Genomic DNA, 22,268 nt, shown 5'->3' on the forward strand with positions numbered 1-22,268 from the left:
GTTTGTTTGTTGCTGCAAAAATTAGAGACTTGTGGCACCTCGATTTTTTTTTTATTATGGTATGGCTTTCATGGACAAGAGCTCATTTCATCATATGCATGGTTACCCAAAGTTGCAATATCACATGGTTGTATGGTAGTGGGGGCAAGATTAAAAGCAGTGAGGTCACAGGGGAATAGAGATGATAGATAGATAGATAGATAGATGATAGATAGATAGATAGGTAGATAGATAAATAGATAAATAAATAATCCTGACTGTGATAATTATGTTAAAGGTTAACTACTGTACATGTAAAAAAAATATTTTTTTTTAGCGGCATTCACATACCAAAAGTAGTATCACAAACACCCAGGCATTGGGAGTCTATATGCAGTGAGATAAAAGGATCTTATCATGATTGAGGTCACAGATGATAGACCTGAACTTTATACCTTATTACTGAGTCATTTCAAGCTGGAGTCTCCCTTTGAAGTTTCCTTGTTCAAGAATGGCCACCATAAGATCAGCAGTAGAGTGTCTTCAGAGGCTGAAATGTTATCCCATTGATTTCTGAATATCTCCCTTTCTGAGGTCAGATAAGAAGAAGAGGAGGAGGAGGAGGAGGAGGAGGAGGAGAAGGTGGAGTTTCCCACTTTATCACTACCCAAAGGAGTCTCAAGGTGGCTAACAATCTCCTTTCCCTTCCTCCCCCACAACAAACACTCTATGAGGTGAGTGAGGCTGAGAGGCTTCAGAGAAGTGTGACTAGCCCAAGGTCACCCAGCAGCTGCATGTGGAGGAGTGGAGACATGAACCCAGTTCACCAGATTACGAGTCTACTGCTCTTAACCACTACACCACACTGGTAGTGTGTTTAATCTTTTGTGTGGAGACTGACCTGTTTGTCCTATGTATAATGTGGAAGGGCATGGCTGGTGGATGATAATACATCTCACAGATAGTGGAAGATGAGCTGGTGAAGGAATCCTTGGTGTTGGGGCTGACATTACTAGTTCCTCTAATAGTGTTGCCTAGTAGATATGGGAAAATAGTTGGCATCTGGGTTTGCTGCAGAAAGAGTCTGCCTTTGTGCCACTGTTGGGTAACCTGCTGTTGCTACTGAGCTGTTGCTCAAAGCCTATGAGAGGGGAGTAATATACCATTGTCCAGGATGGGCTGTAGCTTATTGATAATATAGGTAAAGGGGTAAAGGGACCCCTGACCCTTAGGTCCAGTTGCGGATGACTCTGGAGTTGCGGCACTCATCTCGCTCTATAAGCCGAGGGAGCTGGTGTTTGTCCGCAGACACCTTCCAGGTCATGTGGCCAGCATGACTAAGCTGCTTCTGGCGAACCAGAGCAGCACACAGAAACCTTCCCGCCAGAGCGGTACCTATTTATCTACTTGCACTTTGACAGGCTTTCAAACTGCTAGGAGCTGGGACAGAACAATGGGATCTCACCCCGTGGTGGGGATTTGAACCGCCGACCTTCTGATCGGCAAGCCCTAGGATCTGTGGTTTAGACCACAGTGCCACCCGCGTCCCTAGATTAATAATATAGTGGAGTGCTTTTTCTCTTGTAGGTCTACTCTGCAGTGTTGTAAATAACTCCTGGGTACCAGTCTCACCTTGTTGAACTGCGTTATCGCTTCATTGGATGGGAATGGTATTATAGTCTAAGAAGTGCCTGATGCAAATTCTTAAGTTGCAAGTAACTGTTGAATGTATCAGAATAGACTCTGCACCCCACCCTGCCTGTCTCACTTCTAGTATCAGACCTGGACCCAGAGAAAACTTGCTTACAACAGTGGAGTGTATTGAGGTTTGAAAGTCTTTCCTCTGTCTTTTTCAGAAAAAGAAAGGATCTCTCTCTCTCTCTCTCTCTCTCTCTCTCTCTCTCTCTCTCTCTCTCGATGAATGTGATGCAGCTCACATTTAAAGAAATCCACACTTTCTGAAAGAGCCATTCTGTGCATATCCTGATTCATAGCCATAGGCAGCTTGCCATGCGATTAATGCATTCCCCCAAGATATTTGTTCCTAGTCAGAGCATCACTCTGGTGTGTTAATGCCCTCTGCTGGTTTAATGTGAAATGCTAGCATTCTGACTGAGAACTTTGATAAATCAAGACTTTGTCTTCCATGGGATTGAGATACTTGGAGGGTGGAAGGATATTTAAGAGGCAGCTCTAGTTCTTTGAGGAAGGGCTAAATAGTTTGGAGAAGAGAAGAGTTAAATTATTGATGGACTGAATGTTTGGAAGTACAAGGTTTTCCCCCCCAATTATACTATTCATTTTTTAAAAAAATGTGAATAAAAAATTAAAAAGCAGGATTTCAATAGACCTCTAATATAATTTTCATGCAATGAAAATTGATAAATCCTAAAGTCTTATTCATCTTTACAAGATTCTGTGATACAATAGTTTGGTGAGATTCCAGTCAAAGGAATCTTAACTTGCAGCACCCGCAAAGTTGTTGAGTTTTTTTTTTAAACCCAAATAGTGATTTTAAGCTGCTGTTTCCGAAAACCAGTGTCAGGAATTTTCCTAATGTATGGCAAGTCTAACTCAATGGGTCTGAGATTACCTGCATGCCATTTGAGACACTAAGGGAGCAAACTCATAGACAGGAAACATATATATCAGTGATCCTAGTTTTCAATTCATGCATGGATCCCTAAGGTTAGGACTCCATGTTTATGGCAGGGTGGCATTTATCTACCGTATCTGTCCAGGATTTCAGGCAGGGAGTCTCTCCTGCCTGGAGATACCAAGGAATGAACCGGGTACCTTCTGCATGCAAAACAATTGCTTTACCATCAAGTGATAGCTCTTCTGCAAGCAAACATTTGTATTTATAGAGGAATCTTTCTAATGTGACTCTGAAGGTAGATGACACTACACATTTTCACTGTCTCAGAAACATGAGTGGAAGGCTGTTTGTGGGATTTACTAGTGGGTTTCTAAGAAGCTGCAGCTATGCTTGAACCTGGAAGAGGCTTAGTTAGATATTTTGCTGTCCCCAGCCCAGGGATCCCTGGTCTCCTATTCAAGGCTAATAATGACACCCTGAATCCTTTTGTCTGTAAACATGCTGATTTATTACTTTCCAAAGCTCTGCAATACACCATAAAGCAGTAGTCCTCATTACATTGTCCGGCTGAGGATATGACTGGCCATCAACTTGACTGCCAGCATAATCTCTTGGCAAGTTGGCTTGATCTCAGATTCAGGAAGGAAGAACCCATATTTGCCCTTATCACGAAGTTCTAAGGTGAAGGAATATTTGATACCCTGATTGTAAGCCCAGTCATCAGAACAACCAGAGGAAGGGTCTGCAAAACAAGACAACAAAATTAATTGCTGCTAACCTGCTACAGAGAACACGGCAAGAAGAAAATAGAGGAAAATGTTATTGTTGCTTATTATTTCATCTTGTTTCTTAGGACTTCTCAAAGGCATTCAAAATAGGTTTAGAGGATGACCTCTGGTGAGCACAGAATCAAATTAAGCCTTGACCAAAGGTCCATTCACACATGCATGCTCAACACTTGATGACTGCAACACATAAAGCCTTTATATTGCACATTTTTGTATGCTATTTCCACAAGTATTGCAATTTTATGCACACTTTGCCTTCATAGACACCTCTTTTTTTGGGGGGGTAAACATTACTTGGTTGAAGAACTGTCTTGCAAAATCTGCAAAAGTGCAAATTGTGAAGGATAGTGAATTCGGTAGTTTCACATTAAAATGCAAATGGAATTGATTTTCTATTCCACCTCTACTTCATAACCCAACGTGTCAGTCAGGGGTAGAGCTTAGAATACTCCATTTATACACATCCTTTCTCCACACAGTCTAAAAGGGCTTCTAGGCCTCCCCTCCTTGGCTGCCCGGGATCAGGGGAACTTATTTATTTGTGAGGAGCAAAATTTCAGTATAACAGAACCCCCCCCCCCTCCCAAGCTGGTTTGTTGTTGTTTAGTCGTTTAGTCGTGTCCGACTCTTCGTGACCCCCATGGACCATAGCACGCCAGGCACTCCTGTCTTGCACTGCCTCCCGCAGTTTGGTCAAACTCATGTTCGTAGCTTCGAGAACACTGTCCAGCTATCTCATCCAAGCTGGTTTAGCCAGGATCTTATTAGGAACAGAGAAGCTCAGAACTGAACTGATAGGTGGATGCCTTTTCTACACTGATGTTGTTAGTGTAGTGGTGGGGCTCCTATGGTGCATGACAGGAAGAAATTCTGTAGGTGGCACTTTTTCCAACACTACATCTGCACGCCACTGTTTCTATTTTTCTTTCACATGTGTAGTGAAGGAAACCTTTGCAGTCCTAAACACAAGGATTCCAAATGTGTTATGTTTACAGAGAGATCCAGGGACATCTTCATGAATGCATTTCAAATACTTACAGATTGTCAGAGCTGATGTCCCATACTTGTATTGTTTACCATACAGGCTGGCTATAGCTTGGGAAGCTTTTCTTGCGAGTTCATTCTGGTTTTAAACAGACAAACACAAAACCAAACAAGCCATTTGTGGTGGATGAATATTCTGACAAAAAATGGAAATGGGGGCAGAAATTGCTGATGTTTTCTTATTTGTCCCATATGAACCCATATAACTGCAAAGTGAATGTGGTTTATCTCTTCAAATCTGATGGAAGCCGGTTTGATGGAATGCACATCAAACAGCAGTATTTCTCAAGAAACTACAGATATATGAACTGTGGGGCTAATGTCATGTGCACGCAGCTTCAAACACCAGCTGTGGGAGCACACCAGACCCAGAGTTAAATGGTAATCTTAACATTGCCATAGTCTCAAGATGGAACATGGGAGGGTCAACCATTGCATGTTCTCTCCCCCCAACAGCCTTAGGTTCAATCCAAAAGATGCAGAATACCTAACTGAACCATATTCAGACGTTTCCTCCTTCCTCCCACCCCCAACTTGCTTCGGTTACAATCTAAATAAATAGTTGCGGAGATCTCAGAAGCTTGAACATTATTTTGTGACATATTTGGTTGACCTAATGCAGGTATTGCTCTAATATGGATTCCCCACCCCCACCCCAGCCTGGTGCCTTTTAGATATTTTTGAACTATAATTCCCATCAACTGAGTCATACTAAGGCTGTCCAAAACTTCTGGAGAGTGCCAGGTTAGAGAAGATATTACCAGTTCGTCATGGTTGGGTGTCTTGTTAAAAGTATAGCCATAAGGGAACAATATCATCTGAGAGTAGGAATGAATCGACAGATAGGCTTTGATTGAAGAAAGATGGCTGCGGATGAATGCGGCAACTGCTTTTGTTTCCGGTTCCGACTCTGCTGACGGTCCACAAAAATTTTCAGTACATGGATCTTTGGAAGCATCCACAGCTGTTGGTGAAAAGAACACTTACCGTAGTTTCAACCAGCTAAATATAGGTTTTCCTGAAAATGTTTGAATTGAAAATTTTCCTCCAGTCCGAAATGGATGAAGAATTGATGTAGCATGTTTATTTGGTTTAACAAAACTAATTTAACAAAGCTAAGAAGGATGTCATGTTAATTTATATTTGCTGTACAAAATACACCCCCCTTTGCCAATGCCAAGATGTCTTGGAAACCAAAATATTAAAGTGAGAGGGGAGGAAGTGTGGCTTCAGAGTTATATTCAAAAAATTTCAAAGCTTTAGTTGTAAATGTGTGTGTGTGTGTGTTTTAAAAAGAAAGAATACTTACTGCCCCATGCAGCATCAAAATTTCTGTTGAGGTCAACACCAATACATTTATTGCTGGTTACATTAGAGCGATTCTTTCTCCAACAGCGATCCTGGTTGACAAAACAATTGAGGGACTTCAGACCGATATATGGATCCCCCCAACCCCTTAACAAATGATCAATGGATTAAATTGATTTTGAGCACAAAGCCACCATGGTTAAAATGAAGACTTTCATATTTAAAACTAGGAAGACAGTGCAATTAAAAATAACACACGAAATGAATTATGACATTATGATCCTCTCACTGTAAATTCCATCTCTCAGGCTCCTCATGTGAGCAAGTGCTGGTCCAATTGTTATGAATTTCCTACAAAGAAGGCATTTTAGTGTAGGTAGGAACACAGGTGGCGCTGTGGGTTAAACCACAGAGCCTAGGGCCTGCCAATCAGAAGGTTGGCGGTTCGAATCCCCATTGCTCAGTCCCTGCTCCTGCCAACCTAGCAGCTTGAAAGCACGAAGTGCAAGTAGATAAATAGGTACCGCTCTGGCGGGAAGGTAAATGGTGTTTCCGTGCGCTGCTCTGGTTCTCCAGAAGCGGCTTAGTCATGCTGGCCACATGACCAGGAAAAACTGTCTGCCGACAAACGCCAGCTCCCTTGGCCAGTAAAGCGAGATGAGCACCACAACCCCAGAGTCGTCCGTGACTGGACCTAATGGTCGGGGTCTCTTTACCTTTACCCTTTAAGCCACAGCATGAGGATGAGGTGTGCATCATTTCATGCAACGATCAAACATCATCAAGCAAATGAGATGCAAATGCTAGGAAGAAGCAACCTATCAGAGTCTGGTTGGTGCATGGTAAATGGAGTCAACGGAGGTAAATGCAGAGAAACAGACCCAGGTTTGGCTGATCTCTGTATGGAATTCATAATATCTGAAGCAGAGTGGAGGACGGAGGCAGGCCAGTTCCCTGTTTAACCCTTAGTACTTCTATGTTCTGGTTGCTGGTTGTCTGTCTGGCTTCCTGATTTGCTCAAAATCTCCAGCTGGACCTCATGAGCAGTAAACTGACCTTGAAAAGGAGCTACAGATCTTTGTGCCCTTAGGGGGCCCATCTACACTATACAGAATTATGAGAACTATAGTTTGGGTGCTGGGAGTTGTTAGAACACCCCCCCCCCAAGGTGGTATAACAATCCTGTTTCTTACCAGAGCCCTCTAAGAATTGCAACTCAGTGAGGGAAATCAGGGTCTCCTGACAACTCTCAGCCCCCTTAACAAACTACAGTTCCGTTGATTCTTTGGGGCCAAATCATGACAGTTCAAGGTGGTTTGATATTGCTTTGAATGTCTAGATTAGTGCACATGAGGCCAGAATGAGGACAGTTGCTCTTGAGCAGGTATGGACTTCATTATATCTTGTTGGCCCTCCTCAAACCGTCTTCACTGTACCAACCCATAAGAGCACACAAATATCCTAGTTTCGTTGTACATCAGTCCAGAGTTTTGCCCTTTTAAAATCACAGATGAAGATTTAAGTTGCTAAAAGTAGCTTTTGCAAGCAGGAAGATGTGTACAGTACCGAAGTCCAGCTCCAGATATAGCCATCTATGTTGAGTACGGGAAGGATGTAGAACTTCATGTTGTCCAGCAGATTTGTCATAGCCTTGTCCTTTCCGTAAGTCCTGATGGCCTGGTGATACATTCAAAGGCTCAGAAGTCAGTTTGACTCAAGGATTAAAAGCAAATTACAATGCAATTCTATGTGAACTTACTCAGGAGTAAGTCTCACTCCACAGTGGGCCTAACTCCCAGATAAGTGTGCATAGGACTGTCATTGCAGCTCATTGTACTGTATTACAACAGATTCTCTGCAGAATCTTATCTACATCCTAATCATCGCGGATCACTTTTCTAGAACAGTCCCCAAAGCAAAGTGTTAACTTCATATCTATGGTTGTTTCCAGATCACCTGTTTATTGAGCATTCAACTTGGTTTGTTTGCACAAAGATCTGGAAAGAATATGCAATATTTGCTATTTATTGGGTCTTCATTCCACTTGCTTTGCAAAACAATAACTTTTAGCAATAGTTCTCCCACACTTTGCAATGCAGTCTTCCCATCGTTATGCTTACTATAAAAAGTCTGATTTTGCAGGGGTCCGAGGCTTGTTGCACAAGCATGCCAAGTCCACTTTAATTGCACAGCCTAAATTTGCTGATACAGTAGTACCTTGGTTTACAAACAGTCAGGTTTGCATACGTTTTGGATTACAAAGATGTCAAACCCCGAAGTGCATGTCCCAGTTTGCAAACTTTTTGGATTACAACCCCCCCTTTTTTAAAATTACGAACAAATTCTTTTGGAGGCCCCATTGGCAAAAGTGCGCCTTGGATTACAACCTGTTTTGGTTTACAAATGGACCTCCGGAACGGATTATGGTTGTAAACCAAGGTACCACTGCATGTGACTGAATCTCACCTGCAAAATAGTGACAGTCTGGAAGTGGCCTATGCCATGTTTTGTTAAATCAGACTAGAGCACATTCACAATTTGTTTGCTGGCAGAAAGGGGCCTTTGATTTCCCCCCTTCTGTGTCCCCCGCTGTGAAATTGATAAGGCTGGAATTGATTATCGCTGTTGGGAGGTGCTGCATAGTAAAGGAGACTTTCTGAGGTTCAGCCGCTAAGACATTGCAGGTAAATATAATAATAATGATAATAATAATAATAATAATAATAATAATAATAATAATAATATATTATTTATACCCCGCCCATCTGGCTGGGTTTCCCCAGCCACTCTGGGCGGCTTCCAACAGAAAAATAAAACACGGTAATCTGTTGTTGTTGTTTAGTCGTTTAGTCGTGTCCGACTCTTCGTGACCCCATGGACCATAGCTCCTTCATGGATCAATGCCTTGTCGTGGCGAAGGGGCTTGAATAACTCAGAGAAGCTATGAGCTATGCCATGCAGGGCCACCCAAGATGGACAGGTCATAGTGGAGAGTTTTGACTAAACGTGATCCACCTGGAGAAGGAACTGGCAAGCCACTCCAGTATCCCTGCCAAGAAAACTCCATGGACAAAGACAACAGTAATCTATTAAACATTAAAAGCCTCCCTGAACAGGGCTGCCTTCAGATGTCTTCTAAAAGTCTGGTAGTTGTTTTCCTCTTTGACATCTGCTGGGAGGGCGTTCCACAGGGCAGGCGCCACCACCGAGAAGGCCCTCAAATAGGATTGATTGTTAACTAACCTCTTTCACAAACCACTGGCAAAATGCAGGTGAAATCCACTCTCTTGCATGAATTCCACAGTCCATGAAGATGGCCTTTTCGCTGCTGCTTTGTTTCCCAACCTGCTTTTGAAACATTTTCTTTGGTTAGAAACAATTTGTAAGCTGCTAGTACATGGTGTGTGTGTGTGTGTGTGTGTGTGTGTGTGTGTGTGTGTGTGTGTGTGTAAAACTATGCAGATGTGTCAGTTCCTTTCTAAGAACCTTTCCGAAATGGATTTTCGCTTTTAAACAATGCTGCACTTGTGTAGCAAACCTTTATAGCTTCCAGGGATACAATCTTACGAACATTTCCTCTTCAAAAAAATAAGCCCAGCTGAGCCCTGTAAAACCTATGATGGGTAGACTTGCATAGGATTTGGATGCAAGTTGTTTTGTTTTTCTCATTAAAGCAATAGGCTATCCTGGAGGAAGGTTGGGGAACCTTTGTCCCTCCAGATGTTGTTGGACTACAAGTCCCATCAGCCTTGACTATTCACCATGCTGGCTGGGGTGGATAGGAGATGTAGTCCAGAAACACTTGGGGGGCTGAAGATTCCCCACCCCTGCTCTTGAGTATCTTTCCCATTCTTTGATATTGCTCTGGAAAGAGCTTCGTACCTGAAGGATGTACATGGGCCGGTTCTCAAAAGTTTTTCCAATCTGAAAGCGGGAAATCAACTTTGGCTTCTTTTTTGCAATTCTGACAGTCCAAGCAGAAATCTGAATAAAATAAAACATAAATTGTTTTGCTAGCAGCAGATTAAATGCTAGTGATGCACAGATAATTCCTCCTTAATTGGAACTGAAGTTTGTAACACCAGATGATTAAAATATGGACGGACAGTAGCGGTGGTCTCATCCTTTCCAGCACAAGGGTGTCCAAACCCCAGGTCCTTTACAAATTGCTTGTTCATCAATGCTCTGTTAATTTTTAGTTGTTGTTTTATATTTTGTATTTGATATACAGTGTGGTTTTTATTACTGTTTTTTATGTAACCTGCCTTGAGATCACTTGATGAATAGCAGGATATACATGGAATAATGATGATGATGATGCTAATACATTATCCAAGTACAGCACAGGGGTGCAGCTACATACAGAAAAAAATGCTATAAATAAGTCAGAAATTAAATCATTATAACAAAAGGGGGGAAGCGCTATGTAAAATAGCAAAGAATTTTTTTTGCTCTCCAGCACCATCTGATGTTGCACATTTATAATGCATTCAAAGCACTGGGATTTTTTGTTTTTTTGTTTACTAATGTAGCTGTGTCCCCAGTCCTATCTGAGTAAAACCAGTGCTACTTCTGACAACTGAGAATACTTCCCTTTGAGGTCCTCAAATGTATCCTGTACCTTGTGCCATTCATTATATTTCGTGTAGCTGTAGTTGTCGGGAGAATTCCTTTCAAGTTGCTTGTCAATCTCTTCTTGCAGGTTTTGAAATAAAATCCTGCATGATACAAAATGCCACAAGCAAAATCATGTACTGCCATGCACAGGATCAATTCAATATGTAAGTTTTATACACTGGTCCCATTCCATTGAGAATGATGTGTGACAAACTTTCTACGTTGGCTTCAGTGTCCTTTTAGTCACAACTGACTTTAGCTGGACCAGGTCTGTTAAAGCACATGGTTCATCCAATATGATTCAGGGAACACATGGTATATCCCAGTGATGTCCAACAGGTAGATCACAATCTACTGGTAGATCGCGAGGTGCTGTGGTAGATCACTGCCCCCCCCCAAAGCTCAACAACAACTTTGAACTTTGATTTCCTTAAAAAAAAAGCTTCACAATTTTGACTTCCTAAAAAAGCTGAACAACTTTGGTAGATCACTGCCAGTTTTTAATAGTGGGAGTAGATCTCAGTCTCTTTAAAGTTGGACATGCCTGGTTTATCTGATACAAGCAGCAATGAAGCTTTTCTAACAGCCGAACAAAACTAAGAACATCTGCTGCCTTGGGGCTATGATTCGTTAACTAATTAAGGAAGAAGAAGAAAAATGTGTTGCATCACCTGCAGGTCAAATTCTACTCAGAAATGAGAAATCCAAGGGCATATTAGGACAACTGCATACTTATATAACTTAAATGCCACTTTAATTGACCGAAAAAACCTGGGAATTGTGACTTGGTGAAGATTCCCCAGTACCTGGGGTGTCAAGAATCCCCTGAGAATGACCATTAAACCAGTTTATGTGTGCAGTGTGGATATGGACACAGATAATCCTGCCATTATCACTGCATGGATAAAACTACTATTGACTTTGATTGATTGATATTTGTGCCATAGATACCCCATTGGCTCTTAAGAACATAAGAAGACCCTGCTAGATTCTACACAGTTTTCCAAGTGGCTAGCAACCGGATGTGACAAATATTTAAGCATCACCTACTCATAATGTAGGCCGTTCAGCTCCAGGAGAGTCTTGACAGTATTGGACTGTTCAGCACGGACAAGAAAATTCACTTCCATCTGGTTGACTATATGCGATGCCGAGTCTGGGTACCAAAAGTCGATCTGCACAGGAAGAAATGTCACGGGGTCAAGACGGAAGTCAACATGGGATGTAGTTTTTGAAGAAATCTCTAGCTTTACAAAGTAAAATGCTCCAGCATCTTAAAAACTGGCCATATTAAGCTTGTTTGATGGACCTCTGAAAGATCAGAAATCTTTTATTTGCAGCCAAATTCTAGAATAACTTTAAAATTTCTAATTTGGATTACTGTTACTGTTGCAGGAATACCTGCTCTTCCTGGGTCCATCCAAAGGGTTTGGATAGTGGTCCCTCCTGAAGCTGGAGTTCAATGGTCAGTGTCTGGAAAAATCACAGGCTGCAGCGAAAATATTTGTTTTGCATTTACAAGGAAGACCCATCAAAATAGATTTATATACCAGCCTGTGTTTTCTTGGAATGAAAAACTAGTATTGAAAACCGGTGTGCTAGGGCTGAGCCCTGCCTCAAAACAATCCTTTGGTAGGGAAGGGATGGAGGGAAATGTCACCTAGTGGTGAGGTTAGACTAGGGTAGTGATGTTGAATTCTCCAGAATAATCTTTTGGAGAATATTCTCGATTAATGAGGTGTGTACATTTGAAGCAGCTGTGTAGATGACATAGAATTTATAGTTTGTGGAGAATATTCTCCGGAGAATTTTCTACCAGAGAATATTCTCACCTCACATCACTAGACTAGGGTGATTATATTTTGGGTTACAGGTAGGTAGCCGTGTTGGTCTGAGTCGAAGCAAAATAAAAAAATTCCTTCAGTAGCACCTTAAAGACCAACTAAGTTTTTATTTTGGTATTTTATTTTATTTTGGGTGTTTTTTGTTCTTATTTGGTTCACAACTGGCAAAGCATGTTTAAAGGCCTTGAGTTGCAAGGGAACAAAAAAACACTGAAATCATACAACATTTTTGAAGAAAGTCTATTAAAATGTCAAGGCTTTTAAGACATGTTTACATTTGTCTAGCAAAGCACTTTGGCCAGAGGGAAGACGAGTGCAGCAAATTGGCCTAAAGTCAACAAACAGCTATTTTACCACTATATGTGTTGAATGGCTTTGCAAGCGTGGGCCATTTCTCTTCTGTGGTCTCCACGGAGATATGCTGGGCTCTGAATCTGTTTTGAGAAATTTTTGTATGAAAAGATAATGCCTTCGAAATGGTGTGTTAAGGCCTTTGCAGTAAATTAATGCCTTTTTTTTTTGGAGATTGACAACATTCCTCTTTACCCTTTCAAGAGGAATGAAGAGAAGAGAACCAGATCCGTAGTCACTTGTTTTCAGTGTCTGCACCCAAATGTGCACGTGTGTATATTTGAGCAGGAGCAGGTGTGAGGTTCCACTACTCTACTGTTTTCCACATACTTGGCTGATGGTAGTTCCCTATCTATGTAGAAGTGTAAGCTTTGTTCACATGTCTGAGGGCTGTAGCTTTTGCAGGATCCTGAAAGTTTGATCAGGATCCTAGGATCATGCAGGTGTACATGGAGAGAGCTCTATGTACAGTAGGGATGAGTCTGTCAGTTTCGGGCTCTCTCGATTTCTAATTTTTCAATATTAAATGCATTTTGCCACATTTTTGCAATTTTTTTTTTAAAAAAACAAACACAAAAACAAATCATCACCATTTGGGCCTGAATTTCTTGTAATATACAGTTTTTTTCTATACAATTCTTGCCTAACATAATCCATTTTTGCATGTTATTTTCACCAATAGATGCATATATATGCACACTTTCTTTAATATATTTAGTACAGAGTTTTTATTGGTGAACAGCATTGCAAAACTGAGAGACATGCAAATTTCAAAGGATACCCAGGTTTCGGTTCCGCGTATTGTTTTGTTCACGTTAAAATGCAAACTGAACTGAATTGCTCCCCCATCCCTAAAGCACAGGCCTTTTGAGGAATTCATGCTACGTCATGTGAGTGTTTGGTGGCCTCTCTTGTCTTCTTCACAGACACAGCCAGACAGATGTCTCCCTGGTGCAACCCTAGAGACTTTGTTGTTGTTGTTGTTTAGTCGTTTAGTCGTGTCCGACTCTTCGTAAAAGGTGCAAAGAAGAGCAACCAAAATGATCAAGAGGGCCGGAGCAATTCTCAAGAAAGACTACAAGGTTTGGGGCTTGCAAAAAGTTGAACAAGGGGTGTGTAAAATAGGAAGGAATAGGAATAGGAATAGGAATAATTTATTGGCCAAGTACCAAGGATACTTGGAATTTTGCTTCGACTACATTGCAATGTAAAAAACGTACCTCATACAAACACTGTTCCACTCACATGACAATACAATACAACAGTACAGCAAAGGAACCCCACCCCACAACTGGCCCCCCCTTCCACTACCCAACTACGAGTTTAACAGTTTGATGCACAAGGAAAAAAACTGTTCCTGTGCCTAGCCGTTTTTGTGTATAGAGGCCTGTAGTGACGTCCAGATGGAAGTAAATCAAACAGATGATGACCAGGATGCAAAGGGTCCGCAACAATTCCCTCTGCTCGGACAGCATAAAGTGTCTCTATTGAGGGCAAACTAACACCAGTTACCCTTCCTGCAGTTCTTACTGATGGAGCCTTTTCTTATCCAGCTTGGAGGCTGTGCCATACCAGGCAGTAATAGAATTACAGAGAACAGTTTCAACAATACCTCTGTAAAATTGGATCAACACTTCTTGGGGCAATTTAAATTTTCTTTGTTGTCGCAAGAAATACAACCTCTGGTGGGCCTTTTTAATAATATTATTGATGTTGCCTGACCAATTTAAGTTATGAGAAATTATAGAGCCCAGAAACTTAAAGGACTCTACTACTACAACCATGTTACCAAGGATGGAAAGTGGCGGCAAGATGGAAGAGTGCCTTCTAAAATCGATTACCATTTCCACTGCCTTTTGGGCATTTAGCACCAAAATTAAGTGTATAGGGAGAATAGCTTCTCCCTGTCTCATAATACCAGAATCTGGAGTCATCTAATGAAGCTGGATGGTAGGAGATTTACGACCAACAACAGGAAGTACCACACAGTGCATAGCTAAGCCACAGACTTTGCTTCTTCAGCAACTGGAATAGATTTGGGGAGCGCATGGGGCACGTGCAGGAAGAGCAGAGGGGGGAAGAGAATCCCATTGCACAAGTCGAAATCTGTGAACTGAAGGGAAGCATTATTTGAATACCGCCCAAGGTTGATTTTCTTTTTCTTAACAACAACAACAACAACAACAACAACTACAACAACAACAGAGCCTTGCTGATTCTTACAGGATATTCAAGAATCCAACACTAAACACAAAGGGTGGTGGATGGGGGGCGGGGGCGGGATCCAAGCTGTAAAAATATCTGACCGGTATTTTGCTTGCCAAGGATTTCAAGAAGCTCACTTGCTTTTCATTCTGAGGCTTCACACGGAACACCTTTGCACTGCAGGATATAAAAGTCAAGGAGTGAGTAGCATGTCAGGATTAATTGAAAGAAGTTCTGCTTTCGTCCAGACATGTAGAATGTTGACATGTCTTCTAATCTGGTTTTAGATTCTGATTGATTTTATTTCTTGAAAGTTTCAAATAGTTGGTTTTTTTTAAATGATGTCATTATTTTATTTTATGTTTTTGTACACCACTTAGAGGTTGTTGGTTTTTTTTTTTTTTGCTTTTTGCAATCAAGCCGTTTATAAATTGAACGATATAAATAAATGATAAATACCTGTCAAAACGCCGAGGACAAGTGATAGCAAAAGCAGCGGTAATCAAGCCAAAAGCCAACAGGGACTTCATGTTTCCTTTCCTCTGCAGCAATCAATGCCTGTCATATTTACTCCTTTGCTTGGTGAGATCAGCTGACTTCCTCAGGGGCATTCATGGGATGATATGAGGTTTCTGTTGTTATGCCTGTGTTTGTAGTTAATGCAAGTACATCTCCTGTTAGTGCCTTCAAATTCATTGGGGGAGTGACCCTCCCAGAAACCTCTGTGATCAACATGAGATACCATACCATACATCCAACTGTGATGTTTCTGTAAATAATTTGAATGAGGAAAAAAAGCCTATTGTGCAATTCAGGGGTATATTTTAATTCCATTGGCCTTGATATGGGTTTATGATATTCAGGAGAAGCCCTACTGACATTTGAGAGTCTTCTCACTCTGTACACTAAGGAACGCCTACACTTACATCAACCTGGGCAGCCATTCAGGTCTATCTCCTGGATGGCAACCAGAAAGAGGGTTTTATTCAGTGGTAGCTGGTATCCATTGAGACTGGAAGGATGGAAGGCTGGGAGACCAACAGTAGGTGGAATCATAGCCAATGACAAGCGGAGCCAAATAATGCTGAGTACTACAAGGGAAAGTTTGACATGAAAGAGAGGAAGCTGACAGGCAGCACTAGTGTGCACAGCCCCCTTCTCTGCCCTCTGGCCTTGATCTGAGGGCCACTTCTCAGACCAACATTCCCTGGGTCAACCTAGGTTCCACCAACTGCAGCTTGGCAGGTGGCTTTTCTGCACTTCCATCTCTGAGCATTGGAGGGGATGGATGGAAAAGCATGCTTGTCTTCCCGGAGGATATATCCCATGCCTGGTTTTATGCTTTAAACTTTGTCAAATGCATGTGAGAAGCCATCCTTTGCTTGCCCACACCCCTGGTGCCAAGTCCTCATGAATCCCTGTGTTCCTATTTCATTGCCTCTTTCCTGCTTCCCATGATAACCCTTGGGCCCCGCATTCGCTTTGGATTTTAATGGTACCTTCCTCAGGAATGCAATTTTTCAGGACACAAGCCCTAAAGCCAGCAATTCTTCTTTGCTGTTTTGCCTTTTGTTCATTGGGAGGCAGCCTCCAGGCATGTCAAGCAGTTTGATCCTATGGTGATCTTTTCAGTTTAGGTACATTCAAGATTAGGTTTTATCTTTAGTCATTTCCTTTATCGTCCACAGAGTCAAATATCTCAATATCTGTTCCTTTGGGGGCGTTTTTTTTGCTGTTGTTATCAGCTGCTTATCAATATACTTTCTAACCGACACTTTCTCCAAACGGTTTGTGGTTACTGCAGAAACTACCCTTCTTTCATCTATTACAACTTTCCCCTTCAAAGGGCTCCACCTTTGTTCATGTGGCCCCTTGCCCTACTTTAAAGGGGGGGTGTCTTCTATTTGAAAGGCTGCCTGGTCCAAGTCTGGTTAACACTTGGATAGCACGCTGAACAGGCATACAGGGCACCTGCTTACAACCTCCCTCACTATTTCTATATAAAGGATAATATTTATTTCTAAATGTGCATCTTTATATACACATTAGCAAATTTATGATTTTTTAAGGCTGCCATACATCTGGGAATCGCTCAGCAAAATGGGGTCTGGGTGGGTTTTCACTGAATTGGCAAAGTGTCTGGGAAAACCCAGATATATGGCATGTAAAAGTAAAGGTAAAGGGACCCCTGACCATTAGGTCCAGTCGTGACCGACTCTGGGGTTGCGGCGCTCATCTTGCGTTATTGGCCGAGGGAGTCAGCGTACAGCTTCCAGGTCATGTGGCCAGCATGACAAAGCCGCTTCTGGCAAACCAGAGCAGCACACGGAAATGCCGTTTACCTTCCCACAGGAGTGGTACCTATTTATCTACTTGCACTTTGACGTGCTTTCGAACTGCTAGGTTGGCAGGAGCTGGGACCGAGCAACGGGAGCTCACCCCGTCGCAGGGATTCGAACCGCCGACCTTCTGATCAGCAAGTCCTAGGCTCTGTGGTTTAACCCACAGCGCCACCTGCATCCCCAATATGGCATGTACTGTAGGACTAATTCGGAAAAAAATCAAAGGAAAGCCAGAAAGTAGCAACCCTAGATTGTTTTTTTTTTAAAAAAAATGCTCTTTTGATTATGCATTTTCTACTTTTTGGGGGTGATGGTGCACCCACCTGTAGTTCTAAAGCACTGTATTTAAATGAATTGTGTGTTTTTTAAAGTAAGAACTGCCCCTAAATGGCCTGAATGCAGTCATGAGACAGCCATGGGGCTGGCTCAGGATCTAATAGATCCCAGGCCAGCTCAGGGCTTTCCTTTGGGGGCACTTTCAGCTGGGGGAAAGGGAAGCTCTGCACTGGCAGAATGGCACAGGTGTGTGTGTGTGTGTGTGTGTGTGTGTGTGTGTGTATTTTAAAAAATGACATTGACTTAAAAAAGGATACAAAACATTTTAAAGACCTTGTCTGGCTACTGGTGAGCTCTTTTAAAGATTCGTTCATTTATTGATTTTATTAACCAACTCTATTGACTGCTCCATGACATAAAGCCATTGGAACTGGTGTTCACAGTAAAAACGGAACAAAATGCAGCAACACAAGCTCCAAGAACAACAAAATAAAATAAAGAATATTCTAAAACAGGCATGTCCAACAGGTAGATCATGATCTACCGGTAGATCACTGGACGTCTGTGGTAGATCACTGGTAGATCACTGGCTCCCCCCAAGGAAGCTGAACAACTGTGGCTCCCATAATAAAAGCTCAACATTTTACCTCCTCCCTGAAAAAACTCAACAACTTTGACCCCCCCCCCCAAATGGGCCTTCCTAAAAAAAGCTCAACAACTTTGACCTGAACCCCAAAAAAGGGGGTAGATGACTGCCAGTTTTTAACTCTGTGTGTAGATCGCAGTCTCTTGGGAGTTGGCCACCCCTGCTCTAAAACAATAAAGCCATCTATACAAACTCTAAAACCATTTCCTCAAATATAAACGAAAATTCCACAAATGTCTTGAATCACACCTCAGGGAAAGCTTTCCTAAACATCACCAGGTGCCTAAACACCATCAGGGCTAGGCACGTGTCTGATTTCAGATAGTAATTGAGAGCTGAATCTGCAGTTCTGAAAGTCTAGTTTCTAGGACAGGCTAAGTGAACCTCAAGATCAAAAGCTACTCTCAGTAGTGCCCCATCTGAAGAGTACAGCTGCTTGGCAGTGATATAGTGGGCAAGGTAATCCCTTAGATACCTTGGTCTCAAGTTGATTAGGACTCTAAGTGCTAAAAAGCAGGGCCTTGAACTGTGCCTGGTAGCCACCTTGGAAAGAGGTTTTAACAATCACTTAATCTTAATCTAACCAATCAAACAATTAAGGATTTGTAGCCATACTCTCGATATCCAACATCCACCTGAAATAGGCATGATTAGTTACATTTACCGCAGTTTTGCTATGACGATGTGATAAAGATGATGTCTGACTGCATCCTATGAGAATGAGGATGGTGATGAGCACAGGTTCAAATCCCTTGTATATATTTTCTGTCTTTCTCTTGTCTCTTCCTACTTCTGTTGCTTTCCTTCAGTCATCAGGCACAGGCTCAACCCTATCAGTTAAACATCCTGCAAAGAGGGACCCTTTTTGTGGATCTGAGCAGGTGCCCTACGGCTCTCTTATCTCACGTTTCTCCCCTTTAGGTATCTTCACAGAGAAAGTAGTTGAAACCAATCTCCCAGGAAGACGAGATAAGAATGAGAGGAACTGTGCAGCCGAAGAACCCTCATGCTTTGTTCTGAGTTTTCTCCATCCCAGCCTGAGATATGTTGAATCCCATCAGGAAATTAATTTTGTTTGGATTTTTAATATGAAGGTTTTTGGTCTGTGCAGGAAGAATGTAAAAAGGCAATTTCTCTTTAAATTGGTACACATATACCTGGGTGTCATAGCAACTGAGGAATGCCTAAGCAACATTCTAAAGTGATCATCCATTGCTCATCCTCAAGAAGCTCCAACAGCTAGCAGAATATAGATGGACAGTAATTTATCAAGTGAGCAAAACCATTTTGTAGGCTTGTGGTCTGTATCACCCAGCCAAATGGTGAGGCAAATCCCACCACACTTCCACAGTAAATCAGAAACCTGGGGAAGTACTTGTCAGGAAGTTACAAAATGACCATCTTATTAAGTGGCTATGTAGTTGCCAATATCATTTGGCAAGTAGTCACTTGCATGCATTCATCTCTCTTCCTGGCTGACATTGGATTCAGCTAGATTAGTAAAGAAAATGTGTTATACCGCTGTGACATATATATATACCCGAAGGAGCATCTCCACCCCCATCGTTCAATGAGGTCCAGCTCTGAGGGCCTTCTGGTGGTTCCCTCACTGCGAGAAGTGAGGTTACAGGGAACCAGGCCGAGGGCCTTCTTGGTAGTGGTGCCTGCCCTGTGGAATGCCCTCCCAATAGATGTCAAGGAAATAAACAACTATCTGACTTTCAGAAGACATCTGAAGGCAGCCCTGTTTAGGGAAGTTTATAATGTTTGATGTTTTATTGTGTTTTTAATATTCTATTGGGAGCCTCCCAGAATGGCTGGGGAAACCCAGCCAGATGGACTGTGTATATATAATAAATAATAAATTGTTATTGTTGTTGTGATAATGATGACGATGACGACAACACGAGATGGCACTGTGGAGTCCTGTCTTTCGCCAACGCGATTTCCCATTATGAAGTTTACAACACGTTTTTCTGAAACGCTTTTTTGATGTGTCTAGATCCAGCCATTCTTCATACAAATTGTACAGTATCTGCAAGAGGTTACCAAAAACACAGACTTTTTGAGGACTTTCAGACATTTTCAATTTCATGGAGAGCAAAAGCGGTGGTGAAAGTGGTGAAAATTAGATCCATATGCTTGAATTAACTGGGGACGCAATACATATCTACACATACAACCTGAGTATAGGGGCTCACAGCATTAACACCCCAACAGATCTTGCTTCATCATTAGCGTTCCAGGGAAGCCCCAGTCCATAGCTCTTGGGAGCACCACAGAGCCAAAACCCTGACACAAAGCTCCCCACCTATTGTTTTCCCAGGATGATGTCGCATCCAGTCAGGTGAAGTGGGAAAAGGCCCACCCATTTGTCTCTATGTAGCTCATGTAAGCTTAAGTAAAAGGCAATGTTTCACTGGCCAACCAATATCATTACCTTAACAAAGGAAGTGGTTGGGCAGGTTTCCTCTCATATATTCTAACGTCAAACACACAGGACCACAGGTTTGGGCAGACTGACCCCCCAAAAATCATGGCTTGGGATACACCCATGCAACAGCTCCCTTCACTGCTGGTTCAGTATTAAAGTCATACATCACCAGAAGCTATAATGTACCAGGCTGTGTCTTGAACCTGCAGGTACCCAGCAGCAACTCTCTGGAGCCTTTTGTTCCATACTACCAGCATTCAGGTATACTTCTGAAGGCCAAGCAGACTAGGCCTTAGAGGTCAAGGCTGCACATTTAGCCCTAAAGGACCTTCCTTTGTTTCCACACTGTCATTTGACTCTACAAGCCAATCAGCACACCCCAAGCCCTATAAAATCCTCAAGGAAAAGCTAGTTTATTAGTCCAAACAATGTTTGTGCGTGCTAAGAGTTGCTTTGCTCTGCTCCTGATTACCAGCCCAACTATGACTATCTTTTTGTACTTTGCTCTTCTGATTCCTACCTGCCCTTGACCCTGCTTCTGGTCCTTTCACCTTTGGCGCTTGTGACAGAAACAGACTTTGCTCCAGCTGTGGCATGTCCCAGTGCAGAATCAGTCCTCATAGAAATTGGCGAACACTGGGTTAGACCATTGGTCTATTTAGGCCATTACACTGACTGTGACTGGTGGTAGTGACAGGGCCAGCCCACCCATGATGCAAGATGAGGCAACCCCCTCGGGCAGCAGGATCCAGAGGCGCAACAGATCAGACCTCCAAGGATTGCATTGCCAGCTGCCACCGCCATAGTAGCAGTAATGGTTTGTGGCACACTCCTTGAAGATGAGATCTGCCACCTCCTTGGCAGCCATCTCCAATGCCACATCCACAGTGGCCTCTCAGGGAAGAGGAGGTTGCTGCTGGGCTGCCTTCTGGAGTCACCTGGGATCTGCCCATTGTGGTGGCCTTTGATTCCCACTTCAGCTGTCTGGTAAGGTTGTTTTGATTCCCCCTCCCCTCAAAACATGAGATCTACTGCTGAGATACTGCCCTTCCCCATGTAGTGTAACCAGATGTCCTGGAAAACATATAATGTGCTGAAGGGAGGATTTCAGAAGCAGATTTTATCATCAGTAAATCACTGTGAGATGACAAGCAGAACCTGCCAACATTCCCTCTCAATGATAAGTATTATTTATTTGCAACTGCTTTGTGTGAATTTAATGTACTCCATTGCAATCTCTTCACAATAATCCTGTAATAGCAGGCCAGTATTTATTTTCCCCATTTAACTGATGGGGAGGGGATGAAGTTCAAGAGATAGTAGTAATATAGCCATATAGTAAGTTCATAACTGAGCTTTGATTTGAACCAAGTTCATGCTTGACTATAGCAATAAGTTTGTCCCAGACCATACAATAGCTTTCAGGTGTCTTTCTGAAGCAGTTATAGCTGCTAATTAATATCAAGGATGAGCAAAACATACCAGTTTAATTTAGGTGCATTCTGTTCAAAACATTTCAGAAGAAACATTTGGCATGATGCAAAGGTTTTTATTAAGAAATATGCTGGTTAGTAAGCAATATAAAATAGCAGAGTTCCTTTCAAAAAGTATCTATTTATGTGATGTCCTTTAAAATATGCTACTGAGAGATAGATGGGAAAGGCATAACCATAACCAGGAAAAGGAAAATACAATATGTGTCCAATTATTCCCCCCCCGCTAACTATTTGAAGTGGGTTAAAATAGGATCACAAGTGTCTTTAGTACAGTAGATAGCACCCCCCCCCACACTTCCACCAATATGGATCTAATTCATTGTTTTACTCGACTGATAA

General features: G+C 42.2%; 1 protein-coding gene across 1 annotated transcript; it reads right to left on the bottom strand.

The window, feature by feature from the left end:
- Positions 1-3,132: 3,132 nt before the first annotated feature.
- On the bottom strand, positions 3,133-15,265 carry LOC118093695 (mast cell carboxypeptidase A-like). Its single transcript, XM_035133276.2, has 11 exons — positions 15,195-15,265; positions 14,837-14,912; positions 11,386-11,510; positions 10,340-10,436; positions 9,601-9,702; positions 8,962-9,063; positions 7,285-7,395; positions 5,720-5,810; positions 5,172-5,374; positions 4,405-4,489; positions 3,133-3,320 (listed from the first exon to the last, which is right to left on the bottom strand). The coding sequence occupies exons 1-11, from the start codon at positions 15,263-15,265 to the stop codon at positions 3,133-3,135; spliced, it is 1,251 nt and encodes a 416-aa protein (XP_034989167.2).
- Between the last annotated feature and the right edge of the window lie 7,003 nt (positions 15,266-22,268).

This window comes from Zootoca vivipara, chromosome 5 (assembly GCF_963506605.1).
Source record: "Zootoca vivipara chromosome 5, rZooViv1.1, whole genome shotgun sequence".
Classification (NCBI taxonomy): domain Eukaryota; kingdom Metazoa; phylum Chordata; class Lepidosauria; order Squamata; family Lacertidae; genus Zootoca; species Zootoca vivipara.

What these genes read in the sequence shown, in the direction of transcription:
- LOC118093695 (XM_035133276.2), bottom strand. Translation starts at nt 15,265, where the DNA reads ATGAAGTCCCTGTTGGCTTTTGGCTTGATTACCGCTGCTTTTGCTATC. An exon ending in TGTCCTCGGCGTTTTGACAG is followed by an intron (nt 14,913 to 15,194) that starts GTATTTATCATT and finishes TATATCCTGCAG; the next exon opens with TGCAAAGGTGTTCCGTGTGA. An exon ending in TTTTGATGCTGCATGGGGCA is followed by an intron (nt 5,375 to 5,719) that starts GTAAGTATTCTT and finishes TTTCACCAACAG; the next exon opens with CTGTGGATGCTTCCAAAGAT.